Here is a 13,123-nt window from a genome sequence, read left to right as displayed (position 1 = left end):
TAAATAAGAATAAAATCTTGAAGTTCATCACATAAATAGTATGAGTAGATGGGAAAACCCTAGAAACGATACAATTGATGTCCTCATCCATATTTATCTTGCCATCTTACAAAGTGGTTGTGTTGACTAAGTAATGAGAAATAAATCAATGCAGCAATGCCACTTGCTTCTTTCAAAGTACTGATGAATCATAAATAGATACGATAATAGTATAATAAGGTAAATAAGAGAAAATCTGTCGTAATTCATCTTGTGTTGTTAAAGAGTTACAAAAGGGGAAAACTATACAGCATTTTAGCATAATGCAAATACAAAGCAAGGCAACCTATAGAATAAAAAACTCCATAATATTTTGTTGAAACTGAAGCAATTACATTTAAAATAAAAACATTGCTACAATTAGGAACTCTACATTATATCAACAATTTTTCCCATCCCACACTCAAATCTCACATTGCCATCTGGGATTGTCAGGCACCTTGGAATGGGGAAAACAGCATCACCTGGGTTGTATGTTAATGCCCCTAGCAACATTGGAATGAAAACTGACATTGCCACACAAAGACCACTGTGGCTGAAGCAGCAAAAGTGTGACAGAATGTCTGGAACGTACTGTCAGCATGCTGCTGCAGTTAAGAGAATTTTACCGACTAGCGCCATAACTTAACACGTGACTTATAAGCTTATTGAATATCCTCAGCAAGCTAGACAGGCTGGCTACTGATGAGGGTTCATAATATTGTCCCTGGCAGACATCATTGCATAACTAATTCAAATCAATCTTTAACCACAACCTGCTGAAAGTACAAAGTCATAAAAGCAGGGTCACAGTAACTAATGCACAATGTTTTCTGTATGATCATTGCACTACATGCTACAATTTTGGACAAGGTAATAAATAAAAGAAACTACAATGAGACCAATGTTGGGAAGTCCATTCATTTTCTACCATTTACGAGTGCTAAAGCTTGAGAAGTTATACAACTAAAATACATGTAGCAAATGCTAAAGCATGTCACACTTTTCAAAAATATTAATGATCAAATGTTTGAAAATACTTAATTTTTTTATCTATCCCATGTTCAGAGCGCTTTGTCTTTTACCACATAAAACATTTGACCACAAATATTGTTATACATAGCACATTTTAAAAATAAATTAAAAATGTGTTGCACATTTTGAAGAAAACTAATTATGTTTACAGCAAATAATTCTTCCCAATCTATTTAGAAAATGATTCCACTTAAGTACCAAGGGAGGGAATACAACAGCATGCATATTGGGAGGGCTTTCCTCTTATAGAGGAAATGAAAACTAGTGGACAACTTTTAAGACAGATATGAAGTGAATTCTTTTTCCCTGAAGAGGATTAACAGACTGTGGAATTCTCTTCCTCAGAAAGCTGTGAAGGGTGTGGTCATTGAATTTATCCAAGTCAGAGTTAGCTAAGAATTCTGATAGACAAGGTTTACAGGGGCCAACAGAAATCGAGTTTATCAGCCATGATCTTATTGAATGGCCTGCTACTGCTCCTAAGTACTTCATTCCTAGACCAGCAAATTTCGCTCAACACAAAAACTCCAGTCAAATTTATTTGGACGTAGTACCAATTTAAAGATGGAATGGATGAAATAAAACAATAGGATTTCTGTGATGGTCCTTTTGTCAATAAACCGTAGGATGTACACATATAAATGTCAATTTAAAAAAAAATTAAACATGTACTGTACCCCAGTGTGATTAAATGTAATTATTTCATCCATAGATGTGTTTAGGTGTCCATTATTAGAGGAACACAATATATAGTTACTCGTTCCATTCCACAACTTATATGGATTTTGCATTAAAAAATATAATTTATCAAATATAAAATGGACAGAAACCAGTATATCCTTACACAATGTCTGTTAGAAGACACTACAGAATAAAGTATGATGCAAAACTGAGTCATAAAGACCAGGAGATGACAGGTTAGATTGTCCAGTCTAGGTTTAGTTACATTATCTTAGTTAACCATTACATATCACCTTGATGTCCTGGACAACAGAACAAGGAAAATCCAGTCACAAATCGAGGTACTGATATTTAGCCTCTGATCTCTGCTGTAAAATGTGTTTGCATAGATACCAGGTGAGGAGAGGATGAAAACTGACTGCTGATGTCCTAGACCAATTGGTCCACTAACACTAATTGTCTCGTCTCAAAAATGAGGAATGTCCACTCCTACACCTGTACCCAAGGGCTTTTAATGCCCATGTGGTTGTACCTCACCAAAATGCACCTATTTCAATAAAGGACAAGAAATAATGGAAAGAAACAACTAGCTTTCCAGCTTATTTTGCGTAGTCTTCTGTAAGCTGAATAGAGTTACACTGACAAGAAGCATCTTCTGAACCTTCACCAAGTGAACATTATTCATTACCCAGTCCTGTTCTTATTTGACATACAATACTAGCAGAACTGTCAGCAGAAGCTGGAATCCTGGCACGTCACTTTAACTGAGATAACAAGGTGTAGAGCTGATGAACACAGCAGGCCAAGCAGCATAAAAGGAGCAGGAAGGCTGACGTTTCGGGCCTAGACCCTTCTTCAGAAATGAAGAACTTTAACTATCGGCTAGAGGTTGGTATTTTCTAATGTTGCATTCAATAAGTAACAAATAAAACTTAAAATACTATCCATGTCATTCAAATAAAATGACAAGATCTTGTATTAATAAGGATCTTAACTAAACTTGAATTTGTTCGTAGGTTGTACCTCTGATCACAAGTAAAACTCACACAGAGTCACCATCAGTTGATGAATTTATTTTTTAAAAAGATTAGATCTCGGGTTCTTGGGGATAGAATACAACAGTGCGATTCCAAAAGACTTCAGGGAAGTTAATAATCTAATGTATACTGTCCACTATAAATCTCCAAATTCCCTTGGGGCTACCACATTGGGCTATCAAATGACAGCCCTCTTCAAGAGATTAAATAAAGTTCACATATTGACATTGATTTCCAAAAGGCATTTTATTACAAATGTTACTAAATAGGAATATACAGTACTTCCAGTCACAAGTTGCCATAAAGGATGATGGAGAATAGATTTATTTTGATGGCCAAAGAAAAACATGTTTTTTCCTCTAATTTTGAGAATCCATATTAAACCATCTATGTTCTCCTTTAAAAGAAATTTCAGCATGTATTTTGGTTTAAAATTTAGTCCCTTTGGATCAATATGACTCCTGTGTGCTTGATGACTACTAATCCTCACGTATGCCTCTCACTGACTGCAAACTTCCAGAGACAATTAAAAATATTCTTATCACCCCATCATGTAGACAGGCTTAATCAATATATGAAAAATCTGAAAAAACAAATTCATGATTTAAAAATGTCAGATTTATTTTAGGGACAAAAAACTGTTAGCTGTATTCATGATACTAAAAATACTAAAGGGCATTCATTTTTTGAGAAGATTGAAATTACTGTATTTCAGTACATGTCCCAAACAAACAGCACAAGAAATTACTACTAAAATTAAGAACATACGATTTAATGAAGCAATTCATTTAACCTGTTAAAAAGTCAAAACAGTTTCAAACATAACACAGACAGGAGCATAACATGATTTATTTGTTGGCAAATTCTTCTGTTTCTTGTCAAACTACCTAAGGATACAAATTTCACAGTTTTGATGGGTCTGCAGAAAAGTAGTAAATTATCAGCAGATGTGCCACATAATTAATCTGATGTACTTCACACATGAACCTAGCTGCTAATTAAAACCCTACATATAATTGACTTCATTTACATATCATTGAAGCTTCACAACAATTACAAATTCTTTACAAATACATCTGTACAGTATATGTTCCGAGGAACACACACAAGAAATAAATTTTTCTTTAAACTCAATGTAAACACAAAAATCTTCAACCAAGATAGAGCAAGTATTATACTTCAGAATACCTTAAAAATGCACTGAAAAGGGCACATACATTTAGTATTAACTAAACATTAATGCATCTTGTTATGAAGCTTTCAATTTGTTTTCAAAGTACTCTTGATTGTATAAAGCTTAAGAAAAGTTGAAATTGCACACACTGTGACATAACTTTCAATAAAACATTGACGACCTGCTAAAAAAAAATTTTATCACCCATAACACTGCAAATCTTGAGACATTTTTATTTCAACACACAATCCAATTTAAAACATTTGAACTATCCAATACAAACCTACCTTATGAACTAATCAAAGGCAAACGATTAACAGGTCCACTAAACGTTATTTCAAAATGTTACAGTTGGATCATTCAACTTTAAAATCGGAACTGAAAATTTGGCATATAACTAGCCAAATCATCAAAATGTTTACTCTTCATTCAAGCTTCAAACTCACTGTGAATGGATTTATATCTAGATATATGACAATATCCTTCTGCTTGGTGTATAAGCTACCAAGAGATAGCAAAATAACTTTCAGTGACTTCCTGGACGATGATAATCAGAACACACCTACCTTTTGTTCTACTTTTACTAATCTATGTCCGTATTACAAATCCACAAGCTTGTGTAAGCAAGGTTACACACCATGCATATTTATTCTAATATAGCGTTCTCTAATAATCAGAGCAATTTTAAAATAAGAGTACGGAAAATTACGTTTCTTTTAATGGGTGCCTGATTATTAATTATTATGAACTCATAAAAAAGGACTCCTGAAAGTTTGCAGGAGAAACACTTTTTCTCACGTCCAGGAGAATTGGCGGGAAATATTCCAAAGCAGCGCGTGCCGTTTGAACTACCGGACTGAGCTCGAGGCCCCGCGTGCTCTAAGTGCACATAACAGTCGGCGTGCCACGAACGCCCAGTACACGGCCAAAACAGACAGCCCCACCCTGCCACTCGCCCCAGCGGCTGAAGGCGAGTTTACGATCGTCTGTTCGTTTCCCACTGCACGGAATTTGTCGATGATTTTCCTTTTGGTGCGAGGGTATTAAGAGGAGGTATCTTCCGACAATCTCGACGATTTGTCTCTCAACTTGTCAACAGGTAACTGACTCCGTTGAAAAAGAAAAAAAGGTAAGAACATCTGATTGCAAAAAAAGGGTAAAATGACGATGGCATTAAACGATACCCACAGGCTCCAAAGCGCCTCACTTTGGATCACTCACCGTGTATTCAACAGAGATGTTTTCGTCCTAAATTGATAAAGTGTGAAGGTGGTGGTAAATGGGCAGGGCCGAATCAGCTCTCGCACTGACCATGCGCCATTCCAGTCACGTGGCGAACACATGGCGGGATTTGCAACGTCAGAGGCCCCAGATCACCTGACTTTTTGAAAACATCTCACTGCTTGCTCTTGCAATTCGAAAGGCTCACCTGACTTTTGGTATTGGTAGGAGAATGAATTAGACATGCAGTGTCCTTTGTGCAACCGTAACATCTGAATGAAATGGGGATGTACTCCCCTGTAAATATTCCAATCTGTATATTGTAAAATGTGTAAATAAACATAACATGAATGGTACAGACGTATTTAAGCCACTGTATTCAGAAATTAATCATTGCACATGTGACGCTAAAGCCTTTTCGGACTTTTTCCTTTCCCACACCCAACTAAAATTATTGGTTGTGAAAGGAGAGGTTGAATAGATGTATATTTAAGTTAAGACAGACACAAAAACATATAATTTGGTGTGTCAAGACTGAATATTATTTTGCACATACCCGCCATAAACCTTTACGTTTATGGAAGGAAACTAATTTCTGTAGGCACTTATCCTGGTCAATCTAGAGTTACATCAACAGGTGCGTGTGAACTCAGGCAGAATTCAAGTCTATTCTTGACAAAAGTCTGACATTCCAGATTTCTCATCACTCCTACGCATTAAGTTCTCCGTCCTTTCACAATATCCACACAAGTCTCATTAACCACAACTTCCTGTCTTTACTGCACGCGATCTATACTTTTTGGAGGGGCCTTCCCGCTTGCACGGTGAAACGTGTTGGTCATGGGCTTCCAAACTATCAAAGGAATCGCTTTAGCAAAACTCAGATGGATATCCAAGTCATATTAAGAATCCAGAATCTTCATGGATTGATCTCCAACAGAACAGCTTCTGGAATTGCTCCTTTAAAACTTGTAGGAAACATGGTTTTGCTCATATAGCACTAATGGTACTTTATTTTCCCTTAAATGTCTATCTTCTTGCATTACTTAATCATGTTCGATTTTGCAGATGCATATAAAACGATCCTTCGTGATGGATAAGCTTAGCTCTCAACCCTTCAATCAGATCTTCTTTAAATCAATTTTTTACACAAAAATTAATTTTTATAACCAAAAACACTGCAGCAACTTTTTTTTAACTAAACTGTGTTCTTTCGGAAGCATATCTCCTACAAAGACTTAAGCAATGCAATCCAATATTCCTTGGCACAGGTCACTTTTCTTCTGCTTTCTAAACTCTCTCTAATTGCCCAGGTAATATGTACAGTATTACAACAAGAACAAAAAAATCCAAAGGCGCGAGGGATTGAATTGGTACAATGAAAGTCAAACAGCAAAATCGTCAATGTGCCGAGTATGCCTCATCGGCTTTTTTAAATTCGCAACAATTGATGCAAATGAACAGTTGAGCGTTTCCTTTTCAATTCAGTCAAGAGGTAGCCCAAGGTTCACGGCCGTAACCTTTACCCACGCATAAAGAACAATCAATGCACTGTCTGCTATCTTCTCTTTGGAAATCGGAATGAAATGGGGTGGGATGGGTGCTGTTAGAGGAGAAAAATATAAAAATACAAACTTGTTTCATTTTTGTATGAACTATGGAATGAAATCCGAATTGATAGGTAAATAACGCACTTTGAGGTAGGAAAGTTTGCGGTCTTTCGCGGCTTTTGAAGCGCAACTTAGTGGTAGCATAGATAATTTGGAATAAATTGTCTAGACAGAATCAGTTTTTATTCTTAAATCGCATCTATGTTTCCAATTGAAACGTTAGCAAACCTAAGTACAGCCATGATCATGTTGAAATCTAGTTTGAGTATAGAACGGATTAAACAGCTTCCCCAGTTTGCCTTTCGGCATTAAATCTCCTGAAGATCTGCTAAATTGATGTGGTTTGGATAAAACACTGCCCTACACAGGCCATGCCTTGGCAGTTGTTAACAGAGTCAGCTCTCTCCATACAAATGCACATCTCACAAAACCACTCCCACATATTAGTGAGCAACGAAGCACACACCCTTGTCTGAAACTATCACATTGAACAGCCCGTAGTCAACTTAATGCTTCAACTTAGCACGTCATTATTTATAATGGGAAACGATTAAAATACATACACCTTCAAGTATTTAATGATATCATTCATGATTTTAAAACCTCTCCGCCAAGTGAAGGGAAAGTACATTGAGAAAGAGGTTCAAATACGTAATTTCCACAAATTTAAAGAGAAACAAACTTCCAGAAACTGTTTATAGTACCATTACACCGGCGTATACAGTATCGATAGCTATGAAACCGAAAATTAATGATTTAACTTTATTAAAGGATTGAGTTTTTTTTGCGTTCAGTTCTGAGTAATGTTTGTAGCGCCTATTATTGACATTGAAAAACGAGTTAAAATATTAAACTTAATGTATTTAAAGCTCTGTACCGTAAACAGTTAACTTATAATCTATAATAAAACTACGCGTCTTAAGTTCTAAAAACGCTCACCCTCGGTGCTTTTCTTTTGTATTTGTTGCTGTAGTCAAATCTTTCTTTCATTTCATCCAGCAATTGTTCCAACCGTGCCTTCTCCTCTTTTGCCGTGTAATCCTGACTCAAAAGGACATAGGCTCTCCAGTTGGCCGAATCGAAACCCCAATGGCAGGTTCTGTTTTCCAATGATTTGTGCGAGTGTACTACGAATTTGTGAGGAGGATACATCAGCCTACAGTCCATGCATTGGATACATGCAGCATGAGGATTACCGTACAATTCAGGCACAAAGAGTCCCTTGCACTTTCCAAAACACTCATGGTATACTTTGAAGCTTTTCTCTGTGATCTCTAACTCAATGGTGCTTGAGTATTCTTTTTTGCAATGGGGAGGGTAAGTTCCTCCATACAGTAAGGCATTGCAAAGCCTCTCTGCGTCTGTCTTAGTAATCAAGCCACAAGATGGGGCAGAGAAGGGCAAGATCCCCATGACTTTCAAAATCTCCAGCTGGTCTGCCGTGCATCGAGAGCAGTAAATATGCAATTCATCGCATACCGAATTGATCTGTTGAAGGGAAAAATCTCTAAGGACGGAGTTCAGAATTTGAGGCAAGCAAAGCCTCTTCTCCCCACCAACCACGAAACAAGAAATGGTTTCCCCCTCCAGAATAGTCTCACATCTCTCCGTTGATCGGTCCGATGGGATGAAAAGGGGTCCTGGCATGACAGGAGGGGGCTGTATGGGTAGGTGAATAATCTGATCTGTTTCCTTCCCAGTTTCCTTTTTGTACATCATCTCGTGAGCCCATCGAGCAGAGAAAGCTGCGGGTCCTCCAAGCGAACTCATACTGCTGAGATGAAACTGCTTTAAGGTTTGTTGGAGTCCTGGATGAGGCTGAAAACTAGATCTTGGTACAGTCTCCATGATTTTTGGCCCCAAAAAGCACACCCGTTTTGTATAAAATCAACTGAATCCTTTAAAAAGCCACGGCGTCCAAGTTTATCCCACCACCGCGTACAATATTAAAGTAGCTCATGAAATCCAGTCTCTAAGCGTGTTGTGTTTCTGCAGCACTCTTACGTTCAAACATATCCACAATCGTGCCCTTAAAAAGATCTTCAAGCAAATGCTGGTTAAACCAGTCCTTCGAAATCCAGTCCCCAATTGGTTTTAGACTCTGTACTTTGTTTCTTTTTTCTTCTTTTCAATCCTCTTTTACGATCTACAAGCGTAAAGACGCGGCACATCCACACAATACGACCTTGCAGCTCAGACTGTCTTCTCCCCTCTGTTTGTCGGCGTCTAGGTCAGGCATTGAATCTCAGCCAAGAATGCGTCTGACTCCCCCAGGGCTCTTCCAGGAACCAGCACACTGCCCACCGATTTCAACAGCAGGCTACAAACATGCAACAATTGGTTTCACAAACCAATGGTTTTTCAAACTGCCACGCGGAAGGGAGAGATTTTTTTTTTCCAAAGTTCACTCGAAACCATTTATTACCAGGATTGGTCGCTGGCAGCTTCTTCTACAAAACACGTTCTGTGGTTTACAGATCGTCAGTTTGATCTAGTATAACGTGAGCGGGAGGTTTTTTTTTCGTTGTAAGATGGCTGAACAATTCTACAATAAGTATTAGTGTAACCTTACTTACGTTAATAAATAATTTTAAGAAGTGCAATACACAGAACTCAATTTCTTTTGTTTTTTAACATTATAAACTTTTGTTCTTTTTACATTATAACCTTGCATGTACCAACTGTCTTGGTAAACTTTTGGTTTAGTGATATCTAATAGCAATCTAAGTTCCAAGTCAGATAAATGTTTTTTTCTGAAGAAGGGTCCAGACCCAAAACGTCAGCTTTCCTGCTCCTCTGATGCTGCCTGGCTTGCTGTGTTCATCCAGCTCTACACCTTGTTATCTCAGATAAATGTGGGTTCAACTTTTCAGAATTTCAACACAAAAGCTCGACACGCCCCTGCAATGCTGAAGCTTGCTGTGCTGTGATAGGTGCTGACTTTTGGATGAGATGCTGGAATGAGCCCCCACCTGTCCTTTCAGGTGGTGGTAAAAGATCCCTTTGCATTATATGAAAAGCAGGAAATTTATTCCTGGCCAATATTATGTCTCAATCAACATCACATTTGATGAAGAATCACCAGACTTGAAATATTAATTCTCCTGTCATCCTACAGATGCTGCCAGACCTGCTGAGTTTCTCCAGCAATTTCTGTTTTTGGCACAAAATATATTATTCTGGCCATTATCACTATTGTTTGTGGGATTTGTTGTGTGAAAACTAGTTGTGGTGCTTCCCAGATTACAACAGTGATTACACTTCAAAAGAATAGGTACTTCATTGGCTGTAAAACACTTTAACTCATCTGGTATTGTGAAGGTGCTATATAAGTGTAAATCTTCTCATCCAACAGTGGCGTAATGTTGGGACAAACTCCAATTGAGTATTGTCATTAAGATAACAAGGTGTAGAGCTGGATGAACACAGCAGGCCAAGCAGCATTAGAGAAGCAGGAAGACTGACGTTTCGGGCCGAGACCCTTCTTACTACCTCTGAGTATTGTCATTTATCACTTCCCAGAATTATACTAGACAAATGACGGTGCCACAGTCAATGTATAATGTACACATGTTGTATAGGTGTAGTGAAATTCGACTGTAACGTCATTAAAGTTTGATTAAATTGCTGCAATTTGCCATCTTTGAATATATTTTCTGAATTCTAGTGACTGTACCAATCTATATGTTATCAAGCAATAATGCAGGAAGGTATAGGTGAATTAGTGAAATTCATCCAGCACAGTAAAATCCTCACTCCACGATCAACCAAAGCCCTACTCCTTAATTCCTTTTCAGTCATCTGGGTGTCTAATACAAGCAGAACCCAATCACAGTGCTTCAGGATCAGAAGTCAGTGAAAAATCAACAAGATACTGCTCTCTGTTTACTCAATTTAGAGTACACACTCTTACTTGAATAGATATGCCTGACTTAGCCAAGTCCAGAAAGTTTAGATCATTATGACAAATGCTTAGAAATTTCCATTTGTGAACAGCATACTAGAATTCAACCAGCTAAATAATAACATGAGAAATAGCATCAGATCTAGGTTATTCAGACTTTCGAGCCTGCTTCACTACTCAATAAGATCATGGCTGATTTAATATGCCCTTAACTCCACTCACTTGGCTGACTCCCATAACCTTTAACTCCCTTGTCTGTCCAAAATCTGTCTAAATCAATTTTGAACATATTAAATTAGCCAGCTTTATCAGCTAACTGAGAGAAAAAAATTCCAAAAACAAAACCCCATTCTCTGAGAGAAAAGAATCACATCTCTGTCTTAAATGGGATGCCTCTTATATTTAAACTGTGTTTTGGACATGGTCAAGAGCATCAAGTTCCGAGAAGTGATGATCATCAACATCTGACCTTGTCCACCCATGTTGATACAACGGTCAAGAAAGCACAAAAACGCCTCAACTTCCTCAGGCGGCTAAGGAAATTCAGCATGTCTGTAAAAACTCTTATCAATTTTTATAGATGCATCATAGAAGGCATTCTATCCGTATGAATCATGGCTTGGTATATGGCAACTTCTCCGCCTAGGACTCCAAGAAACTACAGAGAGTTGTGAACACAGCCCAGTCCGTCATGCAAGCAAACCTTCCATCTATTGACTCCATCTATACCTCTCACTGCCTCGGAAAGGTACCAGAAGGGTCTAGGCCCGAAACGTCAGCCTCTCTGCTCCTATGATGCTGCTTGGCCTGCTGTGTTCATCCAGCCCTGCACCTTGTTGTCTCGGATTCTCCAGCATCTGCAGTTCCTACTATCTCTAACGTAATCACAGACCTCTCCCACCCCGGTTATAATCTCTTCCAACCTCTTCCATCAGGCAGAACATACAAAAGCTTAAACACGTACCAACAGATTCAGGAACAACTTCTTCCTCACTGTTATTAGACTGCACTCAAAACAAAACTTTTCACTGTAACCAGGTACATGTGACAATAATAAATCAAATCAAATCAAATCCTCATTCTAGCTCCCACCAGAAGAGGAAGCATTCTCCCAGAATCCACCCTGTTAAACCCTCTCAGAATCTTATGTTTTTTGATAAGATCTATTCTCATTCTCATAATTGCCATGGGAATTAACACAACATGGTGGACTTTCTCTTTTAAAACAAATCCCTCATCCTAGGAATTAGTCAATTTAACCACCTCTAAACAGCTTTCAATGCAAATGTGTCCCTTAAGTAAGGTGACCAGAACTGTACACAGTATTCTAGATGTGTCCCCACCAATGACTTCAGCAGTTGTATCAAGCCATCCCTGCATTTGTACACCAGCCTCCTTGCATTAAATGCCAGCATTTGTTTACCTTCCTAATTACTTGCCATACCTGCATGCTGATTTTTTTGTGATTCATGTGCAAGGAGACCCAGTTCCCTGTGCATTGCAGCATCCTGTTGCCTCTCTCCAAGTAGATCTTGAGATGAGCATGCAGCACTCCTGTCGTAGTTACGTAGCTCCAACAATTGTAGGTCACCATATATATTTTTAATCAAAAATTGGAAAGAGCTTACCGTGCATGCTAGTCCCAGTTGCACCAGGCATTGAATGCCATAATCAGTTGTTCTTAAGGGGATCACTGCAAGATGTGAATGAAGTTGCAAGTTTCTTGTTTCTTAAAAAAAAATTTTTGTGGGTCCAGGAGGAGCAATACAACACCCTGCCTATCAAAACCCTTTCAAAATACTATAATCTGTTCCCCTTCTCTCGGGACTTGTCGTTCAGCTCAGTGCAGTAGCTGATCCACTTTCCATCATTCAAATTGACAAGCTGCAGTATATTTTAAAGCATAATAAAGTTTCTTCTACTCTGCACCCCAACCTCCACTTCTATAGAGTGCAACCTTTTCTCAATTTCCCTTTTTGTACTTTCACACTGTAGTTTCTCAGTGAAATTCCCGAATAGGAACAGTTTTGTTGATGTGTTCAATAAGGTAGTCGACAAGGTTTCACATAGTAGAAGGTTGGATCCACACGGAATACAGGGAGAACTAGCCACTTGGATACAGAACTGGCTCAAATGTAGGAGACAAAGGATGGTGGTGGAGGTTTGCTTTTCAGACCAGAGGCCTGTGACCAGCGGTGAGACAGAAGGATCAGTGCTGTGTTCACTGCTTTTTGTCATTTATATAAACAATTTGGATGTGAACTTAGGAGGTATGGTTAGCAAGTTTGCAGGTGACACCAAAATTGGTGGTGTAGTGGAAAGCTAAGAAGGTTACCTCAAAGTACAATGGGGCCTTGATCAGATAGGCCGATGGGCCGAGGATTGGCAGTTGGAGTTTAATTTAGACAAATGTGAGGTGCTGCATTTTGGAAAGGCAAATCGG

The 13,123-nt window shown here is 38.3% G+C and overlaps 1 protein-coding gene across 1 annotated transcript in view; it reads right to left on the bottom strand.

Moving 5' to 3' along the window:
• The window catches only part of skia (v-ski avian sarcoma viral oncogene homolog a), a 177,990-nt gene extending 168,928 nt beyond the window's left edge, over positions 1–9,062 (bottom strand). The window contains exon 1 of the mRNA XM_048615088.1: positions 7,716–9,062. Coding sequence (XP_048471045.1) covers positions 7,716–8,624 — 909 coding nt within the window. The 5' untranslated portion in view covers positions 8,625–9,062. The remainder of the gene's footprint in view (positions 1–7,715) is intronic.
• Positions 9,063–13,123: the final 4,061 nt, after the last annotated feature.

Source organism: Rhincodon typus, chromosome 31, assembly GCF_021869965.1.
Source record: "Rhincodon typus isolate 14 chromosome 31, sRhiTyp1.1, whole genome shotgun sequence".
NCBI lineage: Eukaryota > Metazoa > Chordata > Chondrichthyes > Orectolobiformes > Rhincodontidae > Rhincodon > Rhincodon typus.
The sequence above is the reverse complement of the archived record's forward strand: the minus strand, read 5'-3'. Positions and strand labels throughout refer to the sequence as shown.